General features: G+C 39.5%; 1 protein-coding gene across 9 annotated transcripts in view; it reads left to right on the forward strand.

Annotated features, from left to right (window-relative positions):
• The window catches only part of NLGN1 (neuroligin 1), a 596,937-nt gene extending 575,751 nt beyond the window's left edge, over positions 1 to 21,186 (forward strand). For 6 of the 9 annotated variants that reach the window (XM_050965860.1, XM_050965861.1, XM_050965862.1 and 3 more), the window contains 3 exons: positions 9,256 to 9,468; positions 14,484 to 15,273; positions 16,460 to 21,186. In XM_050965860.1, the coding sequence (XP_050821817.1) occupies positions 9,256 to 9,468; positions 14,484 to 15,273; positions 16,460 to 17,294 (1,838 nt within the window). In that variant the 3' untranslated portion in view covers positions 17,295 to 21,186. The remainder of the gene's footprint in view (positions 1 to 9,255; positions 9,469 to 14,483; positions 15,274 to 16,459) is intronic. The other 3 variants (XM_050965863.1, XM_050965866.1, XM_050965868.1) reach the window with 1 other exon arrangement.
• The last annotated feature ends 3,623 nt before the right edge of the window (positions 21,187 to 24,809 follow it).

The following is a 24,809-nucleotide window of genomic DNA, read 5'->3' on the forward strand; positions in this document are numbered from 1 at the left end:
AGGGGGTTTGGAATGGGTCCCATAAGAGGAGAGATTAAAGAGGTTAGGACTTTTCAGCATGGAAAAGAGGAGACTAATGGGGGATATGATAGAGGTATATAAAATCATGAGTGACGTGGAGAAAGTACGTAAGAAAAAGTTATTTACTTGTTCCCATAATACAAAAACTAGGGGCCACCAAATGAAATTAATGGGCAGCAGGTTTAAAACAAATACAAGGAAGTTCTTCTTCACACAGCGCACAGTCAACCTGTGGAACTTCTTACCTGAGGAGATTGTGAAGGCTAGGACTATAACAGGGTTTAAAAAAGAACTGGATAAATTCATGGTGGTTAAGTCCGTTAATGGCTATTAGCCAGGATGGGTAAGGAATGGTGTCCCTAGCCTCTGTTTGTCAAAGAGTGGAGATGGATAGCAGGAGAGAGATCACTTGATCATTACCTGTTAGGTTCACTCCCTCTGGGGTACCTGGCATTGGCCACTGTTGGTAGACAGGATACTGGGCTAGATGGACCTTTGGTCTGACCCAGTACGGCTGTTCTTATATTCTTATGAATGCCAGTTGATTTAAAGTGTAAAGCTAGAACCATGCTGCAGAGGACCCTGAAGGATGCCTTTCACTGCCAGTATGTGGAAAACCTGAAGCGGAAGCTGGACAAGGGCCAGTGGGAGAGAGGGCAGCGTTCGAGGTGACGCCAGCAACCACTTCCTCCCTGTGGGCAGCTTCACCCCATTTGCTGACTAGAGGTTCATCCACAAGGCCCAGCTCAAGTGCTTTCCACTGAATGGAGCCGTCCACCACAGGAATCGGGACAAGCAATGTAGGAAGTGCAGCTATGCTGATGAGACGCTGCCCCACGTCCTGTGTAGCCGCAAGCTCCATTCCAGACACAGCTGCGACACAACGCCATCCAAGATCGCCTGGTCAGAGCCATCCTGCCACCCATAAGGAAGGTTTCAGAAAGGCTTTCTCAGTCCACCGAACTGCATTTGGCTGTTTTTTCCTGGTTAGGTCTATCAGTGAGGTGGCAATTTGGCTGTAGTGTGGTACAAATAAACGGTAATACCTGGCCAAACCCAAGAAGGATTGGACCTGCTTCTTTGACTTAGGGACAGGCCAATTTTGGATAGCATTTACCTTAGTCTGTAGGGGTGTGATAACACCTTGACCCACCTGCTGTCCAAGGGACGTTACCCTTTTTGGCCTTAACTGTTAACCCTGTCTCCCTTATGCACTGTAAGACAGCTTGGAAGTGTTCCAGGTGTTCTGCTCTTGAATCTGAGAATATAGCCACATTGTCGAGGTAGGCAACTGCAAATTCCCCAAATCCAGCCAGAAGGTTCTACCAGTCTCTAGAAGGTGGCAGGTGCATTTCGCAGTCCAGAGGGGAGCATATTAAATTCATATAGCCCTACATGGGTGATGAAGGCTGACCTTTCCTTGGCTGGGTCATCTAGCGGCACTTGCCAGTACCCCTTATTTAAGTCTAAGGTGGAGATGAACTGGGCACGTCCCAGTTTCTCCAATAGCTCATCTGTGTGTGGCATTGGATAGTTTTCTGGGCAAGTTACAGCATTTAGCTTATGGTCCACAGAAAAGCAGATTTCCCCATCTGGTTTGGGAACCAGAACCACTGGAAAGACCCATGCATGCTCAGAGGAGCAGCTTACACCCATCTGTAACATGTCCTTGAACTCCACCATCCCTGGAACCGACAGCCAACTGCGACTGGACATCATCATCACCAGTGAGGACTAGAAGAAGTTCATTATGGTGGACATCACAGAGCCCTTCGAGAACAGAACCCCAGTCTTCCATGATGCCCGAGTTCAAATGAGGAGAAATGCGCCTCTCTGGCCAAAACCTTGAACGTTAGGGGTTACCAGGTGCAGACAAATGTGCTGATTGTTGAAGCCTTGGGCACATGGGACCCCAGTAATGAACGAGCGTTGAGAGAATGTAGAATCAGTCAATGCTATGCTTGGCTGATGCAGCAACTCATGGTGTCAGATGCCATCTGGTGGTCGAGGGACATCTACATAGAACACATCGCCGGACATTGGCAGTACTAGGAGGGATGAGCTGGAGTGCTGATGAGAAGCGCAATCAGGAAAGTAATTGAAATACTTTCCTCATGGATTGTGTCTTCTAAATGGACAACCCACCCTAAATGCGCAATTACTGAGGGACAATCTCCACTCGTTGATATATTTTGCTTTCCGCAACCCAATCTTTGTACAGCTTTTCATGAGTGATGTACCCAAGTGTTTGGATTCTAATATCTAAACTGTATTGTTAAATTTATTCACCTAAATTTGGGTTATTGCTGATTATGTACTACATGTATCATATGACTTTTAAAAACAAACTTTGTATTTATGGATAATCTAAGCACTATGCCCAGATGTACAGACACTCTTTTCTTCACCTATGTATTATATATATTTTTTAACATTAGCCTTAATAAAAAATTTAAATCTGAGAATAGGAATCCATTCTAACTACACTGAACAAAATATGCCAATTAGATATGGTATATTAAGTCTTAACACTGGAGAACTGCTGGCCCAGCACTTTATACCACTAGCCTGTTCCCTCCCTGGGCAATAAAGCTCAGCACTGACCTAAAACAAATGTAGCTCTAAGTGTAGCATAGCTCAGATCTCTCTGCAGCAAGGCCAATTAGCTTTCCATGCAGTTTACAGTTGGGGCAGGTCTGTTAGAATGAATGTGAGCGCATTTGACTGAACACTAAAGACTAGAGCAATAAACAATAGTCATGTGTATTATAAATATTTGTTTGTTACTGCAGAATTTTAGTAATACAAACTAGTAACAGTGATTAGGCATAATCTGACAAAACAGAACATATCCGTTAGGTACAGTGGACCAAAGTCTGCCTTCAGTCACCAGCCATTAAGTCGTTGGAGTGACTCCAGATTTGCTGGGGTATAACTGTGTGCAGAATTTACTCTAGTACTTCTTTTCTTATTATACATAACTTGCTGTTGTCATCCCACAATGGGAAGAAGGTGGGGCATTTCGATTTGATCATCAAGAGCAGTCTGAAAATGTCACCCACCCCAATAAGAATTAAATGTTCTTTACCATTTTGTGTAGTGCAGTCTAGTCTGAACAGTGTTACTTGTTTTAAATAAAAGTTGTGCTTGTTTTGCAATCTAAAAATAATAGTAATAAAAAATAATGGACTGCTGGCCTCTCGAAAGGTTATATAATTTAATCTGATTGTGCTTCTGCTTTTACTTTTGGTCTAGCAAGTGAAGATCTATATCTACAAGTCCAGAGTCATATCTGTCTCTCTTACACAAAGTTTATTGATAGTATCAAAATGAAACTTTTAAAGAACAGACTAAGGGATGATCCAAATTCTGTTGCCACCCCCAGCCAACCCTGGGGATTGAAATGGTGAGCAGTAGAGCTAAAAGCATGAAGCTCGCCAGCTTGAGTGAAGAAGCGTCTTCTGTAGTTGGGGGGCTGTAACAGAGTCACATCTTCTGTGGATAGAGTGCACAGAGGACTACTGACCAGTGTGTTATTCATGTGCAGATTGCAAGAGCTACAGTTTATGACTTTCCTCCTGAGAAGGAGGGGAGTTGGTATTGGGAAGGTGAGTGAGAGAGGAATAGAAGTGAAAGAATGAAAAACAAAAGGGGCAGGGGGCTGTTGAAAGGGAAAGGCTACCAATAGGGCATTGAGCATAAAGAGAAGAGGAGCAGTAGCTGAATATCCAAAAGGTGGAATGGGGCCTTCTTAACTTGTCATCTCCTCCCCCAACCCACTCTGAGCAAATGTTATTTGGCTGCAGATGAATATCAATATTTTGATCAATATCTGAGTTCTTGTTCAGTAGAAGCCAAGTGGTTGTACAACTCTGAATCAAATATCTTGTCAACCCTTCAGGATTAAGCGTTCACACTTGGGTGCCTAAAATTTGGCACATTATATTAAAAAATGACCTCTTTTTCAGAGAGGCTGGACATACCAGCTCACATTTACTCCAATGTGCTCAACCCCTCTGTACATCAGAACACTTGTATTTAGGTGTCAGTGAGAGTCTTTTAATTGACTTCAGCAGGGGTGGAATCAAGTCCTTTATCACAAAGCTTGAAATCATGGCCTTAATGTTGCTATGCATTAAGAGAAAAAATATTCTGAAACCTTTCTTGTCTTGAATTTGTATCCATTTCTCACTGGAAAGGTGCATCAATGACAATGAAGCCTGATCCTCCTCTGTTAGCTCTTATTACATGTTGTGTTCTGTATTTCTGCAGTCACTGTCCTGTTGACTTCTAGAGTAAATGGTCATCTCTCTCTATCTATGCAACTGAGTCCGTAAATTCAGCTTCTCTCTGTTTATACCCTGGTATTTTGGGTAGCAAAAGGCAGGGCCAGCCTTAGGATTTATGGTGCCCTAGGCGAGATTATTAAACTGGTGCCCCTGTGCCTGATCTGCTCTTAGCAACACAAACATAAGCTTACAGTATTGGAAAACTTGCCACATTCACGTTATTAAAACCAGTTTAACTTAATTAAGCACACTGTAATGCTGATGGACTAGCACTAAAGAAGCAGCACTGTAGAAAAAATTCTGATGACAGAATGATGCAAAAAATTTTTTAATTTATCAAAATTTTATTGGAAATTTATATGAAGAGGTATTGAAACAAAGATTTGTTTTTAATTAAAAGCAATCTTTCTGGCTTTTTTGGCTGCAAAATCAGTAATAATGTCATCGTATGACAAAGACAAAGTCGTGTCTTGTTCGATTGCAAGAATAGCAAGACCAGTTAAGCGTTCCTGACTCATTGTAGAGCGGAGATAGTTTTTAATGAGCTTTAGTTTTGAGAAACTCCGTTCTCCTGACGCTACTGTTAAAGGAATTGTCAGTAGAATATGAGTGGCAATGTACACATTAGGATATATGTCAACAAGTTTGCGGGTATGAATAAACTGTACAATGTCCATCACCGATTTTGCATGTGGCAACATTGATGACAGTGTACTCAATTCTTCGTACAGTTCAAGTCCATTTAAATCAAAACTATCACCGTGCTTCAGGAGGCTCTCTAGGTTCTTGCACTTTGTCATTAGTTGCTCTTGTTTTCCTATTTCGTTGAATTTAGTTATGTCATACAAAAATCCAAACTGTTCATGGTGTACTTGCAAGGTATTAAACCTTTCATCAACAGCAGATACTGCTTTATCCATCACAACATTAAAAAATTCAACTTCAAATTTCTTTTCTGGATCGTCTATGGGCATGATCTGCTGTACAGATTCTTCACAAAGAAGTGTCCCTGGCGTTTTTATCTCATATTAACTATGTATTTACTTTATGAAAGTTGGAGAAAACATTGTGAAAACGTAAAACATTGGCTGCCCAACTTCTGGGCTGGCAAAAGTTATACTGACTCACAGGGAAAAAAAAAAGCAGGAGAATCTTAGTACAACATATGGTCACTGTATACCAGGGGTCGGGTCGGCAACCTTTCAGAAGTGGTGTGCCAAGTTCACTGTAATTTAAGGTTTCTCGTGCCAGTAATACATTTTAATGTTTGTAGAAGGTTTCTCTCTATGTCTATATTATATAAATAAACTATTGTTATTATCTGAGGTCTTGGCCACCGGTCCTGCTCAGGCCACTGCCAGCTGAGTAAATGAAACCCCAAACCGGCAGCGGGCTGGTGGCTGGAACCCTAGACAAGGATCCCAGGCCCTGCTCAGCCCGCTGCTGGTCTGGGGTTCTGACCACCAACTCCTGCCAGCCAGGATCCCGGCCGCCAATCCCCCCTCAGCCCGCTACCAGCCTGGGATTCTGCTCACCCAGGCTGGCAGGAGGCAGAGTGGGGCTGGCGGCTGAGCTCCTGACTGGCAAGGGGCCGGCAGCCGGAACCCTGGAGTAGCAGTAGGCTGAGTGCTGCTGGCACCCCAGACTGGCAGCAGACTGAGCCACTCAACCCCCCATCGGCCCTGCTCAGCCCGCCACCAGCCCACTCAGCCCACTGCTGGCTGAGTGAATGGAACCCCAGGCTGACAGCAGGTTGAGTGGTTCAGCTGGCCTGCTCAGCCCACTGCCAGCCTGGGGTTCCTTGGGGGTCCCCAGGCCAGCAGCAGGTGCTGAGTGGGGCCGATTGCTGGTATCCCAGCTGGCAATAGGGCAGCAGCCGGAACCCCAGAGCAGTGATGGGCTGAGCCGCTCAGCCTGCTGCTGCATACCATCAAAAATCAGCTCACCTGCCACCTTTGACACGTGTGCCGTAGGTTGCCGACCCCTGCTTTATACACTAGTAAGGAGATGAGCATATTACAGTTGTTGGAGGGCTCTTATCAGAAGTAACAGGCTATAGGAAAGTCAGTCAACATTTTTTGTTTCTCTGATGAAAACTGGCCCACTCCCTGCCTCAAACCAAACCTGTCACTAATAATTGTCAACAACTTAATTTTCTGTTTTTGGCTAAGATATTGATTTTTTTAAAAAATAATATTGAAATTGGATTCAGGATTGTTAGCAAGAATTTTTGGCAAACAAAGTTGTTAAATGACAATCTAAATGGCAACACAGTACTGCTTTCATGCTTGGCTCACCCCCCAGCCTGCTGGTCCAACAGCTGCAGTAGAGGAGGAGATAGGTGGAAAACTGCAGGACCCCAATATCCACCTCTTGGGGTGCAGAGTGGCAACAGCAGCAGCAAACCCTCAGGTCCAATCACACGCCAGAGGGCATCACCACCAGCCTTATGGACCATGGTGAAGTTAGCACAGCATCTGATCTCAGGGACAGGGCACCCATGGAGCCACAGTAGCTCATCCTGCCCTATGCAGCTCCCCCCGGATGAGATGGATAGCTGGCAGCTGCCAGCCCGGGGGAGAGGCGCTCCCCAGCTAGGGTGGCCAGATCCAGATGTCCTGATTTTATAGGGCCAGTCCTGATATTTGGGGCTTTGTCTTATATAGGCACCAATTACCCCCAGCTAGAGTGACCAGACAGAAAGTGTGTAAAATCAGGACAGGGATGGGGGGGGGTAAAAGGAGCCTATATAAGAAAAAGACCAAAATTCGACTGTCCCTATAAAATAGGGATATCTGCTCACCCTACCCCAATCCCGATTTGTCACACATCTGGCTAACCCCATCCAAACTCTGTGTGACATTCCAATTCTGGCTGCCTGCCCAGGAAGTGAGTTACTTTCACTTTCATTCCTCAGCAAGCAGCCAGCCTCCCCTCCCCCCACCTACCCCCAGCACCTCACCCAACCCAGCCCTGACGGAGGGGAGGGAGGAGAGAGAGATGGGTGCTCCTGGGGAGGAGGGAGAAAGGAGGGGGTGCTCCGTGGGGCAGGGGGGAGAAGAATGGATGTTATGGGAGACAACAAAGGATACTGGTTCCAGAGCCACAGAGCCTGCCTCACCTGACCTCACCTGGGGGGAAAGAGTCACACTCACAGGTGAGCTCCTTCCCCAACCCCCACCCCCTCCCCTTCCCAGAGACCCCAGCAGCCAATCCCGTCCCTCAGACTGTGCTGCATTTGGCTCTCTCTAGGACCCAGCAGCCCTGCTTCTACACTGTCTGGGCTGCCTGCAGAGTGGTGCCCCCAGGCAGTGTGAGGCCCTACTGGCTGCCTATTCTGCCTATGCCTAAGGACGGCCCTGGCAAAAGGGATATATTTTTTAAAGGACATAGTAACTAGCTGTTATAAATAAGGAATCTTTTTTCTTCCTTCCCCATCAATATCATACCAAGTTATCATTCTGAATTTAAGTCCTAAGAGCTGCCAGTATTGCTGTTGATGTGACAGCGTGAGTGAATAGGTTTGTAGGAGAATTGTTGTATGCTTTCGTCTAGAAAACGACTGTAAACTTTTTTGTTTAGCGTGGTGATCTCTGCTTCAAAGGAGAGTTAAATTAGTGTAACTTTAAGTAGAACAAAGGAACCGCTAATATTTAGTTCCTGTGGAGATAATTGTTTTAATGGTCAAACTTCTCTACAGGGCACTCACTGAAAGGCTGTTACGTTGTCCATTTTGTGTGCATGAAACAGTTTCGTACACAAGTGGAGGCTTTTGGTTTTCCTTAAAATGCTGATATTATTTAAACCTTTGCTCCAAAGACTTTATAATCTGGACATGAGGCCAACAGGACCCATGGGGTCCAAGATAAAAACCAAGAGGGGCTTTTCTCTGATGTGTTTATTGTTCAGCTTTTAGAGTCAGCTGCCTAATGATAACAAGTCTTTAACAAACAAAAAACCAAAGTTCCTGTGCTGACTACAGGAAAAGCACTCATTTCTCCACCTGATACAATTCCTAATCTGACTATGAGGGAACAATTTATGTGCTCCCTCGTTTACATCTAAGCTCCTATCTATTTAATGCTAAGAGGTTACTAGAGCAGCTCAGATTGCCATGTGTATCTTTTAATGCAGACTCAGTTAACCCAGGTTAATGGAGCTTAGGGAGTAGGAGAGTCACTCAGGTTGTACAGCTCAGCCTGTCCTCTGACATAAATTGAATATTTTGGGCATAAAGTGAATGGGACAGAAAAGAGGGGAAAAGGAGTCAATGTGGTAATACAGGGAGTACCTACACCACAATCAATGGATTGCAAAATTGAACAGTCACCCCCCTGGCATGCACCAAACTCATATCTGCAAAATCAAATTGGGTAGCTGGGTGCCCAGCTGACTCCTATGCTTACATAAATTGCTGCAAAACAGGCATGTGCCAAGTTTTGCAGACACAATCCTTTTAACACACACGTTCGCAGGCTGCACATTTGGCCTTACAAATTTTGTGGTGTTCTGTTCACATGTATGTGTCGTTATTTTTCGCTAGTTGAATTCCAGTAGTGCCCACAATGAGAAGGGCACTGCTCACATACTGAAAGCATGGTCCCTTCCCCAAAGATTTTATTCTCAATTTATTACATTTCAAAGCCATAGGTCCTTACTGACTTATTCCCAGTCTTGTACTGCAATGAACATTATTATTCTGTATTGTACCTACACAATTCTCCCATTCATTTATCATGGTTAATATTACAATGAACAGCAAAGGATTTACTGTAGTGAGGATGAGCCACTTGTAAGTTATTGCCAAGTGGATATAAAAAATTATGTATTTACATAGTACTTAGCTCCATTTTCATTTGAAGCATTACTGAAAAGATAACAGTGCAACAAGCATCATCTGAGGAGCCCATGCTAAACCTTTTCTCTTTTTCCTTTATATTTGCAGGTTTCTTGAGTACTGGGGATCAAGCAGCAAAAGGAAACTATGGCCTCCTTGATCTAATCCAGGCTTTGCGATGGACTAGTGAAAATATTGGGTTCTTTGGTGGTGACCCATTAAGAATAACTGTTTTTGGATCCGGTGCAGGCGGCTCATGTGTCAATCTGTTGACTTTATCCCATTATTCTGAAGGTAACCGTTGGAGCAATTCAACCAAAGGTATTATGCAGGTTGCAAATATTGACAATTTTGGTGTCTGCATGCCACCACCATTACTACTATGTGATGCTCTGTATTTCTCTCTCTGTTTCTACGGACTGCTGAGTTCAACTGAATACTAATCTGGCTTTTTAAAGGCTATAATAGCTGCCTTCCCCTCAACTCTTCTGTGCACGTTTAAATTTGGGGTGACTGTCTTTCTGTTTCCTGTGGAGCTTTGTAGAAACACTTTTGCAACAGACTTCTGAACAGCACGTGCACAGCACATCATTTTTGTCTCTTTTCTTTCCTACCTAAGGGTGTCCTCTTTGGAAAACCAGTCAGAGATGCTCACAGTCGATGAGGTTGACTATATTCAATCAGTCATCGAAGGCATGTTTAGTTTCTCCTGAGGAGCAGGATTTAAAGAAAAATAAAACGACATGGTTCCTGTTTTCATGCTAATGGCTGAAATGCTTAACAGTATTATCTAGTGGGAAGGAAAAAAGTGCCTAGTTCAGAAATCTTTTGTCTGAAACTGCATGAATTTCACTTGCTGTCTTCTGAGAAAAGAATATTTGAATGTTTTGCATGCATGAGCCAAAATTGTCAAAGCATCAAGGTCACAAATTAATTTTTTTTTTGCCCATATATGTTTTTTCTATTCCATAACTTAACACCTTTTCTCTAGTTAATTAAGGCAGACAGCAAGAAATTAAAAACATGTTGTTTGAGGCCAAAAAACTTTTTTACCTTCCCTTTTGGCACCAGAATTTCACACACTTCTTTTCTCATTTGCATCGCCCTTGTTTTTTATCACATTGTTTTTCTTAGTCCATCCTGTCATTATCCGTTTCACATGTATGTATGCTATATTGTTTAGACTTCACAGGCAGATGACAGAAAACCCTTGTTGATGGAGTCTGGAGAGACATAAGGCCTGATTTTCCTCTGATTTACATTGGCGAACTCCCTGGAGGGCCTGATTGTGCACTCGTACTGGAGTAACTCCACTGACATCAGTAGAATTTACTTCTGATTGAGCACCTGATCCAAAGCCTATTGAAGTCAATGGAAAGATTCCCACTAAGTCTCAGTGAGCTTTTGGATCTGGCCTTACTGTGATGTAAATGGGAGAAGAATCAGGCCAATTCTCTATTATGTAAACAATACTATCGTGGAAAATAGATTCCTAGGATGGTGGGTTTAATTTTAAAAATTATTTTTAAATGAATTAAAATCATTATTCTTTTTATTATTTTAAAAAAATAATTTTAAACCATTTCCAGCCAAAGACCACTTTAATACTTGAAATACCTTGAAGTAGAAGTGTAGAATCCATGTATAAATTTGACATTCACAATTATATAGATCTTTTGCATGTTAACCTGTGACATGTTTTGTAAAAAGACGTTTTAAGCCAGTCAGAACTTAGCCTAAGCATAGTGCCCGTAACCAGGTGTAATCTCTGGGTCATATTATACCATCAGTTTTTCTGCAGAACTCAGTGTGGGTCCTCTGTGGCATAATGGATTGAGGATGGGGCTAAGAATCAGGAAACCTGGCTTCCATTCTCTGCCAGTGATTGAACCTTTGATTTAATTACAAGTAGCTGATGTAATGCTGAACACTATATGCTTTTATCTGAAATGACCGGTCAGTCATGATCTGCATCTTGTCAGCTAACTCTACACAGTCATGCTGTAACACTATAAAATGTTGTCAAAAGCACAAGCCCATTTACTATATGCTGAGTGCGTACTTGAGTGCTCTCATCCCTCAATGAACAGAGCATTCTGCAGGGGTCAGAAGACACTCAGCACATTGCAAGATGAAGATCTTAAATAAGTTGCTTCAGCTACCCCATATGCAAAATGGGAACCATAGTGCTTATCCATCCCGGTAAAATACTTTGAAATCTGTAGACGAATAAATGCAAATTATTGTTTACCTCAGTGGGACCGTGACATACAAACGATAGCAAAGTATGGCCCATTATGCATTAATGTCATTTTAATATCAGCCTACAGTCCCTTGAGCCATGAGTGTGAATATTTCCTGATAGAAATCTAGTTCACTTCCTTTACTGTACAATGCTGCTGGCAGAAATCAGTTACAGGATGAAAATTACTTTTCTCGCTGTCATCCATTTTTCACTAACATGGTTCAACAGAAGTATTTCTTTAAAGTAACTGAATTGAACATTATGGCTAGAGGACTTGACGACTTTTAACGTAATCTGACCTTTTATGTGCCATTTAACAAGCTATCGTGTTTATATCAGCATTTTCTTACCATGTAACTGACTCTTTCTCTCACTGGTATAGAAAATAATTCTAAACAATTAAAAAAAGAGATTTACAGAGTATGCACATAACATAAAGCTATGTTGCATTAAGAATTACATCCTAGTGAAAATTTCAATTTGGTATTATGCTGCATATATTCTACTGGCCAGATCTTCAGCTGGTATAAATCACTGTAGATCCATTGACTTCAAGCTGATTTACATCAACTGAATACCTGGCCCTATAAATATTATATTTTCTATGCCTTTAATTCTGAGAGTCTGCTTTCTTTTTACTCAGCTCTTTCTCAGGCAATACTCAGTTATGACTTATTTCATGAATCTAGAGATGCTCTTGAGACACATATTTCAGTCTACGTCCAGATTCTGCTACAATGAAAGTTTTGCCTGAGTAAGGGCAGAGTAGAGACTGAATAAGGACCTCAGGGATTGGTCCTGTTATAATCTTCAAGGATTTTAAAACTCCCAAAAGATCGTTTTTTTAAATGTTTTCCCATGAAGCAATTGATTCTAACTAGTATTTGATTATGGTTCTGATCCTGCAATGTGATTCTGGTAGTCCCTGACTCAGGCTCTGTGCAGTGCCTGAGTCCACCTGCACATCATGTTGCGAGATGAAGGCCATAATTTGTATTTTTAAAGAGCCAAATTCTGAAATGGGTTAAGCAGGTTCAACTCCTTTCGCTGGAGGTACTGGCTGATCAGCAGGATGTGCCCCAAAGATATTTTATTTGCGTAAATCAATGATAGAGGGTGAGATGTTGCCTTCAAAAGTTGCCTTCAGTTACACTACTGCAGTGTTTCCCAAACTTGGGATGTCGCTTGTGTAGGGAAAGCCCCTGGTGGGCCGGGCCGGTTTGTTTACCTGCTGCATCTGCAGGTGTGGCCAATCACGGCTCCCACTGGCCGCAGTTCGCTGCTCCAGGCCAATGGGAGCTGCTGGAAGCAGTGGCCAATATGTCACTTGACCCATGCCACTTCCACCAGCCCCTACTGGCGTGGAGCAGCAAACTGGGCCGGCCCGCCAGGGGCTTTCTCTACACAAGCAGCATCCCAAGTTTGGGAAACACTGCCCTACTGCAAATCCTTGGTAACTCTACTTGATGTCACTAGACTCACTCTAGATTTGTACTGGTGTAAATAAAAGCAAATTTTGGCCAAATATGCTTTATGTTAGTGTAATGTGTATATATCAAAGGACATTTTGCATAAATTATAGTTAGCTATGAAATAAATTTAGGCCGGATTACAAAATATTTTCCAAAAGACTGCACAAAGAGACTGCATAATTGCAAATTGTTTGTTGTCCTTCAGTTGTAGGACTTCTGTGGTGATGCAGAAAAAAGTTTTAATACTTTAAAACTCATTAGCAAGAAGAGTTAAATATATTGCCTAATGTGGACTAAATTATGATTTGCTAGGAGTATGGAGTAGAGGATCCTTTCCCACTTCATTGTACAGGAGCCAGACTGAAAATTCCTGTTGGAAGTAGAGCTAACCTCCCTGAACTGTATGGGGAAGGGGTAGTGTGATGCCATGGCCCAACACAGAGGGGACTACAAAATATATGGGATTAGCCACTCTAGTTTTACCCCTTCAGGCCAGAATTCCTCATAAGGCCCTTTCACACACACCTAGTACATGAGCCATGGCTTAAAGCTGGGAAGAAATTCCGTCCCCACTGAAATCATTGGCAAAACTCCTGACTTTGTTGGGGTCAGGATTTCACCCATGATGTGGACAAAGATACTTAAAGATTAAAACAAAAAAAAAGATCAATTCAAACAAGGCTTCGTATGTTTGTGAGCAGAGCTTTTGGTCCAGATTCTACTCTCAGTGACACCAGAGTAATCCAGAGTAATTGCACTGATGTCAGTGGAGTTACTTCAGGTGTACACAAGTATAAGTGACAGCAGAATCTTCCCCATCCACCCCATCTCTCATAAATGAATACCTGAGTATATTTTTAATTTTTTTAAATCATAAAGCAATATTTTAGGATATTCAGTGTAAAAGGTATCATTTTCCTTTTTTATTTAAATGTGACCACCGTAAACCTTAATTAAAAATAGGACCTTTTACAAGAAAGGATCTTGACTCTTAGATAAATGAGTTAGGAATGCTGCCCAGTACTTTGTATGGCTTCAGAATATACAATTTGTTATAGTACCCATTTGAGAAGCCCTGTACATCTCAAGCCAAGTTCAATCCTAAACAGAATCTATAAAAACAGCATATTAGGTCCTATTCAGTCTTCCATTTAAAACATGGTCATACACATGCAAGTGCTGATGACTTGAACAATATGTAAGAAATCAGTCAATTGCAGAGCATGACTGGCTTTTCCTCCAACCTAATAAAATAATTTTAGTATTATGAATTTTTCAAAGCAAACAGTGTTATCTTGAACAAGATATGGCATCAGACAATTTCTCCCACTCTTTCATCTACTCAGGGCCAGATCCTTAGTTGCTATAAATTGGTATTTGCATGAGTTTTACTCATCTATTGGTCTAGGATTTATATACATATGTGCATTTTTTGTACACGTTAGATGTGGGTACAGCAACAAGCAGATTTTACCTTCTGTACTGCATTTATTTATTAGTAATTTTTTTTAATAATGGTAAAAGATTTCCTATTGTCTCACATACCTAATCTAAACATTAAACAGCTACATGCTTATAAAGGTCACCTCAGTACTTTTTAAATATTTTTCCCCCCACAGGACTTTTTCAAAGAGCAATAGCTCAAAGTGGAACAGCTCTCTCCAGCTGGGCAGTTAGTTTCCAACCTGCAAAATATGCCAGGATGTTGGCTACAAAAGTTGGTTGCAACATATCAGACACTGTAGAATTGGTAGAGTGTCTACAGAAGAAGCCTTATAGAGAACTTGTGGACCAGGACATTCAACCAGCACGATACCACATAGCCTTTGGACCAGTAATTGATGGTGACGTGATACCAGATGATCCTCAGATATTGATGGAACAAGGAGAATTCCTGAACTATGACATAATGTTGGGAGTTAACCAAGGGGAAGGTTTAAAATTTGTTGAAAATATAGTTGATAGTGAAGATGGCATATCAGCTAGTGATTTTGACTTTGCTGTTTCCAATTTTGTCGATAACTTATATGGATACCCTGAAGGCAAAGATATATTGAGAGAAACTATTAAATTTATGTATACTGACTGGGCAGACCGACACAATCCGGAGACCAGAAGGAAAACACTGCTAGCTTTATTTACTGATCACCAGTGGGTTGCACCAGCAGTGGCTACAGCAGATCTTCACTCGAATTTTGGATCACCTACATATTTCTATGCCTTCTACCATCATTGCCAAACAGATCAGGTACCTGCTTGGGCAGATGCAGCCCATGGGGATGAGGTTCCTTATGTACTGGGAATCCCTATGATTGGTCCTACTGAATTATTTCCCTGTAATTTCTCCAAAAATGATGTCATGCTAAGCGCAGTGGTGATGACATACTGGACGAACTTTGCAAAAACTGGGTGAGTACTAGATAGAGAGTAATTTCATATAAATTAAGGACTTGATCCAGCAATCCTTTCCTATGGACTTCTGTAGGAAATACTTGGGCCAGGAAGGTATATTTATGTGAATAAGGGTTGGAGGATTAGGTTGAGAGTTATATGTTTTTAATATCTCTCAGTTCAATTAAAAATTGCACTTTCTGTTAACACATGGGGAAACTGTCCATGTGACTGTTCTATACATAACAGTGTGATAAATACTTTGTAATAAAAAAGGGCTACAGAAAGCAGCTTCCCTGATATTTTTATCTTTTTCAATCTAATATTTAGCTTTTTCATAGTACTGTAGTTGGCCTTTAAAAGTTCATTCTGCTTTGTAAGATTCTGATGCTTTGAGAGAGATTCTCTGTACTTAAAATAGGGAGTTCTGTTGGAACTTTCAATTTTTGAAATCTGACCACTGTGTAAGAAATTGTAACGTATTACAGTGAATAAGGAACATACTGAGATCACGTATGGCAATTATAAAGTGCACATCATTAAATACAGATCATCATTTAACAAACCACAATATTTGACTGTACTCCAGTAGTGGTGGTATTTTGATTATAAAGAATGCAAAATGCCACCAACATTACAGCACATGGAAGGTTGAGTCTTAAAATGATGTCCACTTATTCAAATGAATAGGCATTTATGAAAGTAAGATACATGGACTAGCACTTGAGAGGTGCCGAGGACTGACCTTGTATCACTTCTCCGCACTCCGCTGGGCTTTCAGTGAATGTGTGCTATACTGAGTTAACACACTGCCCTTTCACCTCTGAAGACCTGAATTCAGAGGCTGTGATTTAAGTTACAAATAAAAACAAGGTTTGTGACCCCTCATCCTAGTCTCTAGTCAGCATTAATCTACATCACTAGTACCAAAGTATAATATTGTTGACAATTTTTCCTTGAGAGAAAAGGACTGGGATGCTAGATGCTGACTGGGGTTCGGGTTCAAAGGTCACTGGGGAAGCTTGCAGTGTCCACTTGCATTGTGTTGGCTCTAACTGCTATTAGGCCTGCAATTCCATGAACACTACATTCACTGCCCTTCCTCTCCTTCCCCCAAATATATGTTAAAATGCAATATCAAATCTTAATTTTATAATTGCTTTTGAAATGCAGACTTTACATCTCAGCTTTTTTTTTATTCTAGTGACCCAAATCAACCAGTCCCACAAGATACAAAATTCATTCATACTAAACCCAATCGTTTTGAGGAAGTAGCATGGACCAGATACTCTCAAAAAGACCAACTGTATCTTCACATTGGATTAAAACCACGAGTGAAGGAACATTACAGGGCCAATAAAGTGAACCTGTGGCTGGAACTGGTACCTCATCTGCACAATCTTAATGACATTTCACAGTATACCTCGACCACAACTAAAGTGCCATCAACTGATATTACTTTCAGACCAACAAGGAAAAATTCTATACCTGTTACTTCAGCCTTTCCTACAGCCAAACAAGATGATCCCAAACAACAACCAAGTCCATTTTCAGTGGATCAAAGGGACTATTCCACAGAGTTGAGCGTTACTATTGCAGTTGGAGCATCGTTGCTATTCCTAAACATTCTGGCCTTTGCAGCATTGTACTACAAAAAGGACAAGAGGAGACATGATGTTCATAGGAGATGTAGCCCACAGCGTACTACTACCAATGATCTTGCCCATGCACAAGAAGAGGAGATAATGTCCCTCCAAATGAAGCACACTGACTTGGATCATGAATGTGAGTCCATCCATCCACATGAGGTGGTTCTTCGGACCGCCTGTCCCCCAGACTACACATTAGCTATGAGAAGGTCTCCTGATGATATTCCCTTAATGACACCCAACACCATTACAATGATTCCCAACACTATACCAGGGATTCAGCCCCTACACACATTCAATACCTTTACTGGAGGACAGAATAATACTCTGCCCCACCCCCACCCCCACCCCCATCCCCACCCTCATTCACATTCAACAACCAGGGTATAGCCAGACAAGATGAAACAAACTTTATTTTTTTTGATGGATTACAATAGGTGACATTAATGAAGACTACTTGGCTTTCAACCTACAAGACTCTTACTATTTAAATATGGAGGAATAGTATGTGAATATACATATCAAGAACTTTTGGGGTTTTGAAAAAAAAATGAATTGTACATATATACAAATGAACTTAAAAAAAAACTTTGCAGTTGCTTAAAGCAATTGTCCTGAATGATACTTTTTCATTCACATTCAACTATTAATTTTTTGACGATTTAAGTTACATAATGGAATTAGGCATGTGCAACACAAACAGAAAAGAACTCTGACTGAAAATTTAAAAAAAAAATCTATAAATCTGCACAAGGGACACACTAATGGAATGTCAGATAATTTTCACCAATTTTTATTTGGAACTGTTTTATTGTGTAGTCCATATTTACATATTTGGATAAGTACACAAAGCACCAATGCTGTTAAGGCCTTAGTAAGGGGCTCATGCTGAAATCTGCCAGCCAAACAAAGAAGTTTTAAAGCCTGGCAGGTACAACATTATCACATAAGTGCTGTCAGTATAAAAGTTGTGGGAATAAAGGAAACTGGATATTTTTAGCACGATGTGCATGATAATTTATATGCTTGGTGGCTGTGCTGCTGATTAAGCCGTAATTAAAATTCTTCTCATCCCATTGGAGTTTTTAACAGAAGCTTCCTCCATCAATTGGCACAACCTAAAGAAGATTTTTTTAAAGGGGCAAAAGTAATTACAGTAAAATAATTCACAGTAGCTTCAGTAAGAGAAGGAATTACAGTAGTTCTTAAAGGTATTTGATGGTATTCTAGGTATATAGTGGTGAACACTCGCTCAGTGAATCCCAGAGGGAAAAATATCTTTCGGTGTTTTTAATGTTCTCTTTTGTTTCCACCTAAATAATTTATAGAACTATAACCTTAATGGAACCTCTTTGATGAAGGATTTATAATTTGCTGTGGTTTAGTTACAAAATATTTAGTTCATATTGGTAAGATAAAGTGTGTCCAAAGATTTCATTGCAAGGATATTTTGCAGTATAAAGATGCCCCAACATTGCCACTCTGATTACAGCTCTGTTACTGTTTTAACTCATGGTGCATGTAACAAAGTTTACTGCTAATATTTTAATGTAAAGTTATTTCCCTTTTTGCTATACGTTATCCTTGCCATTCAAGTGAATTCACTGGATGAGATCTATAGAGTGCAAATGTAGATAGAGAGGGTCCATAAGGATGGAGAGAGCCAACAAATGGAAATTTTTAAACCTGAATATTACATTTGTTTGTGTGGTTTTAAATGAATGTTCTAAAATCACATGAAACTCTTCATTCCCCTGTTATTTTCCAGAAACGGTATATCACGGTCCTTTCAAAATGTTTGTATATGTAATCAGATGTACATTTATATAAAAAAATGAGATGGACTTAAGAGCACATCCCTGATAAATACTTTCTCTTACCTGTACTATATTTCTATTAGACTAAAGTTATGTGATTTTTTTTTACATTTTTTCAAATTACTAGCAATTTTGATAGTTTGTAAGATAATGCAAAGAACTCTCTCTGACAAACTAACTGCAGTAACAGAAACATTTCTTTTCAGTTACTCTTTTTCAAGAACGAAAGCTTATTACACACACACACAAAAATTGTATACTACTTGATGGAAAATTACTTTGTACTTTTTGGCCATATTACTGGTCACTGAGTGAAATAAAGATAATCTGGATAACAAGTATTATTCCAATGCTAAGAGATCTGATCTTTGCTCATTAAAGAGCTAAAATGTTTATTGCTGTTTTGTCATTTTTTAATGAAGTAATGGTAACTGTCTCAAATAAAGAGTCATTTCTTAAGACTAGTCTGGTTTTTGAAGACATGGATATGCCTTCTACAGATAACATAACTGCATATTTATAGGCCAGTCCTATCTAAAACAGTTCCTCATAAGAATCATGACATTGTGAATGTATGATGTCGCAGTATTACATTAATTACCACTACCCACTAACTTGCCATAATTTTTCAGCCAGAAGTAAGAATTAAAAATACATACATCAAATTTAGAAATGTCAAGGAACAGATAAATATGCAGTATTCCATTAAATGAAACTCACCTAGTTCACACTGTGTGGGTGATTAAACTTTCATAAAATGATTTTACTAGAAACTTACCCTTCAAAGTGTGTTTAAGAACATCAAATACAGACTTCAAAAGTGACACTGAAAACAAAATAACAAAAACCACTGCAGTTTCAGTCATTTTCTTTAGATAAACTAATAAAAAAATACCCACTAACAATTAATATAATATAGCTTATCATCCCCGGTTTTAAAAGGAGCATTTCTGGTAGAAGCATAATGATTGAAGTCTTCAAAATCCAGGATGGTCTATGTGCAATTTCTGCCTGATGTGGTTGTGCTTTTAGACTGTGACCTGCCAATGTAAACCAATAAAAAGAATTGTCTGCCATCTGATAATTATTGTTTAATAGGAAGATTGTATTTTGCTATGTTAATGAAACGAAACAAAACAAACAAAACCATGAATGGCCATAAAACAAGATATACACAAAATATGATTTCATGTGCTTTTCTTAATTTTATCAAAGTCAAAATAATTTTCTACTATAATTTAATGGTGGCCATATCTACAGCTATATACAGTATCTCTATATTCAGTATCTGGTAATTGTTTACTTTTATTAGCTCAGAAATAAATGATTGAGGTAAACCAAGCATGACAATATACTTTTTCTTTTCTGTCAGCCAATAATACCACAAATGTGAAAGATCAAGGCAGCAATGCAAATTTTATAACATTTTCCTGTTCAAAAATTCACATGATGCAGAAACTGTGAATACAATTTTAGTTGCTACTTTATAATTACAGTTCAGCGACTAGTTTTCTGAAAGTAAGAGGATTTCCCACATTTTATCACATGAATGAAGGCCACAAACTGTTTTTTAAAGCTGAAAATACTCACAAATGTAAGAAACATTTTGGAGTATTTTTGATGGTTATGCTTTATGGAATTCACTTTTGTTGTTTTTAAAAGATATATTTGTCTGGGTTTTTTTTTTCAAAATGGACAATGAGAAACCAAATGGAGTGCGCTATTTTATTTTGTTTATTATTCATTGGAGCAGATTTCCAATGCAATTAGGATATTAGTATTTGGAAGTACAGCAAAAATATGAAAAGCTTGCATTTACTGCTTTCCCATTTTTGTAAATATGTTTGAAGACTTTTTAAGAAAAAATATTTGATTATTTTGAGGAAAAAACTATGGAATCAATGTCTCTTTTCCCCATTCGTTTTCTATAAAAACTCTAGACATATGCTACTTTATATTTAGTCTTGGATGCGTAGTTTATACACAGAGAAGGCAGTGCTGACATTGCATAGAGAAATAAAGCAAATTGAAACACATTTTGCTTAATAGTATCTCAGTAGGCCATATATTGTATACTGTATCCAATGAAGACTTACAGAGCATGGAATTAAGATTGCTAAACATACTCTTCTATAAAACGGCATAAGAGTTAGTGCTATTGTTATTAAATGTATTCAGAAATGGATTCTTACTGTATATTTTTGGTTAACTGAACCTCAAATAAATATTGATATGCAATAAAAACAGGGTGAAAAGAAGCCTAACAAATAAACATGTTACAGCTTTAAACACCACTGCATAAAAATTGCTGAGATTTCTCTTGCGAGTTTCACTGAAATATTCTGAAGAGACAAAATAGAACTGGAATTGTTAGGAAGCTGTAAAACATCATGGTGGTTCTTTGATGTTAGTAACTTGTTTTCTTCTGTGGTATTAATTCAAAGTATTGGCCTTTCCCCTGTCCCTCACCCCTTCTTTTCTAGTAATAATTTGTTATGGACTATTGCTTTTTAATGTAAGTGAACATTAGATAATTTGGTCATTATTGCAAAAACATGCTCTCAGATAAATTAAATTAATGGTCATTTCCCTGCTGAGGTTTTGTTATCATTCATTCAGCTATCTTGTCAATTGCATCAATTGTTTTGGCTTTTTTTTTTAATTCAATAAACTAAGGGACTTTCTTCAAATAGGGTTATACCTCTTTTCCTCTTGAAATGATAACAATTCGTGAGTCAACTGTCCCTCCGAGGTCTTCAAAGAAATCTGACTGTTTGAAACACAAACACACTGCTGAAAGTTGATTCTTTCTCTTAAGCTTTTTTATTTGATTTAGTTCTGGCACCTCACAGTATTTGAATGCAAGCCAGAAATTAGCTGCATTTGATAAAGGGTCCAATAGAATTATACAGAAGAATCAATGAATTAACCACAAGCAGAACATGAGGTTCCTTTTTGTCTTGTTTTTTTTTTTATGCTGTTGCATAATTGATTTCATATTGGCAGATCCAGCGGAAACTTGATTTAAAGGCATCGTGTAGGGTAAGAATGCTAAACACTAACTGATTAAATACATTTGGAGGGAAAAAAATTATAAAATCACCTTGAACTGATAGGTCACCAGCTTCCAAAATGTTGATGTGCAACTAACTCAATCTTCATTGTCTTAAGTAGTGACCAAATAGCCCCGATAATTCATGTATATATGAAAAAATAAAGTTTATTTAGAATGTTTACTATATTTTATCTACTAACAAAAATTAAATATAATGTTTAAAATGGTAGATTAGGGCCCACTGAGGACCTAATCTTCCTGTCCCTTCCTGTCAATGTGAAAGCTTTTGATGACTTCAGTCGAGCTATGAAGAGACTCTACAGATTAATGTCATATGGTAACTAGAAACAGTAGTTTAAACGAAGATAAAATAGCACAGGAATTTTGAGAATAGTGTAAAAATTAATTAGTCATAGTATATTTATAAATATGTTTTCTGGGCCATTATATACATCGGTTGTATTTTGATGAATATGTTGTAAGTCACAGACCTTCAAAGCGTGTAAACAGAGAGTATTATCTGTTCACCCAATGTGGAGACAATTCAAGGATAAGTGCATGTATTAAGTACAGAGGTGGAGTTGGCATCTGATTCTGCATTCCTACTGTTAGGGGACAGAGCCACAGCTGCTGTAAATCATCATAGCCCCATTGACTTCAGTGGATCTATGACAAATTTATACCAGCTGAAGATCTGCCCCCATGCCCTCAGTGTTCATCATGGCTCATCTCACCCTCCAGTTCCCCCCTGCCCCCAAAATAATTGCAAGTGCATATGACTGCTGGATTTATGAATGCAATCAAATAGTTAGCTGCGCTATAAAATGTGCCTGCCATCATTTATATGATTGTCCAAACAAGAGAGGCCCTCTGCATTTAATGACATTCTGACAAGCATAACATCTCAGCAAATGAAGCCGTTAAGAGAGTGTGTTGGCTAAACCATGTTTGTCAATATTACAATTAAACAAAAATTGTGCTTAAAGACATTTCTGCATATAGTCAATATGGGCCAGATCCTCAACTTGTGTAAATCGCTGTAGCTCGGTTGAAGTTATTGAGACTATAATATTTTACCCCATCTGAAGATCTAACCCTGTGTGTTTCATTGTTATTTCTTCACCCATTGTCCGCCTCCCATTATTTGAACAGTAAATGAAACAAGACATACTGTTGAGTTAAATTCTACTTTCTTTTACACTGATGTAAATTTAGAGTCAACGAAGTAGCTCCAAATGAACACTGATGTCAGTATACAGTATAAACTACAGCACCAGCAATCCCAAGCATTCAAAAATCATGAGATTTAAAAAAATAAGACATTTAACTTCTTTTTATTTGCTTTCTGGGGTTGGAGTGTGTAGGGTTTTCTCTGCAGCTCCGAGGATGAGAAATTGACTTGGTTTTAAAAAATGGAAATTGGGATTCTCAGGTAATACCAAAGGGTTTCGCTACACAGGGAGACTCAGGAAAGTTATTCCAAATTAACTAAAGATGTGAATTGAAAGTGAATTAGTTGTTAAATTGCAATAAACCTCTGTGTGGACAGTCTCAGACAAAATTAATGTGGCTTTAATTGAGTTTATCTTAATTCACTTCCAAAGTGAATCACTTCTTTAGTTATTTCTGATTCATTTTCCTATGGGCTTGTCTATAGAACAATGAGATCATGGCAATCTGGGGTGTGACTCTACCTCCACACTAGCCTGCTGTGGACTAACTATCCCAGTGCTGATGTGTGTTAGAAGTTTGTTAGTGTGCTTTGAGCTAGTCCTCTTTGAAATGGGACTAGCTCAAAGCACATTAACAAACTGTTAACCTGCATCAGCTGGATACATGAACAACTGGACCACAGCTGGCTAGAGAAAGAGGGTAGAATCACACCTCAGCTTGCCACAGTCTAATTGTTCATGCAGACAAGCCCTTAGTGTCCCCATGTAGACAAGCCCTAGTACTAGTTGTTGGAACTTTAAGAAAAACACCAAATATCATGAGTCTGAAGATACAATCGTGAGAGTTGACAACACTGTAACTATATTGTATAAAAGGCAAGTTTACACTTAGTTTTGCTCCTGTTGAAGCTAATGGAAAATTTGCTATTGACTTCATTGAGGAAAAGATAGGGTCAGGAGCCTGTGTTTCGACTTCTGTGGGTTTCTTAAAAGCATGGTTGATGAAAATAAATATGGCCATGTTTTCTAAGATCCCCTGGATATTTCCAAATCTCTGTGGATTAGTTGCTTAAATAGATTATCATTGTAATAAGAGGGAGGGAATGGTGGAGTCATGCCCTTCAATCCCCCAGCAAGAAGTAAGCAGAGTTAGCCAGTTTTGGGGGATGGGATAAAAACACTTCACCCCCAGTATAGCTGTCACACCAATGTACACAGCCCAGGAACAATCAGGAAAACACTTGGTGACTCTGCCAGAATTTCTTAAGCTGCAGCCAGCTCCTGTGATCTCCCTCCATCTGCCATGTTTTGACTTTTTCCCCAGCATGGTTACAAGTGTCAAGGGAAATTGTAGTGGAATTTAGGTCCTTGTACATTTGAAATGTGACCATGGGCAATGTCTATTCTTGGATATTTGACCCACCATGTCTTTATGCACAAGTTCAGCTTTTAGTATTGTGTAAAATAAGGTATGGGGCTTGCATTGTTTTGTAATAGTATCTTTGACAGTTGTCTGAGACAACAAACTAGCTCTGAATAAATTGACAAGTCCTGAAATGTTTTCAAATGTACTTTCAAATTAAATTCCATGGTATTTCACTGACTGATGATATAAGATACAGCTGTAAAACCTTTTTGTTTTCCATCCTAAGGCTGCTGCACTGGTGTGATAAGTGAGGTTGGGTAGCTCTGATGATATGAACATCATGGAGCAATTTTTTCTCTCGCTTACACTAGTGTGAATCTGGAGCAAGTCCATTGAAACTGGTGGCAATCCTCTGGATTTCCACTGGAATAACTGAGATCAAAATCTGGACTACTGAAAATGGGATCAAGATGGCTCAGGTAATGTGAAATGAGA

This window comes from Gopherus flavomarginatus, chromosome 8, assembly GCF_025201925.1.
Source record: "Gopherus flavomarginatus isolate rGopFla2 chromosome 8, rGopFla2.mat.asm, whole genome shotgun sequence".
In the NCBI taxonomy this organism is placed as follows: Eukaryota; Metazoa; Chordata; order Testudines; family Testudinidae; genus Gopherus; species Gopherus flavomarginatus.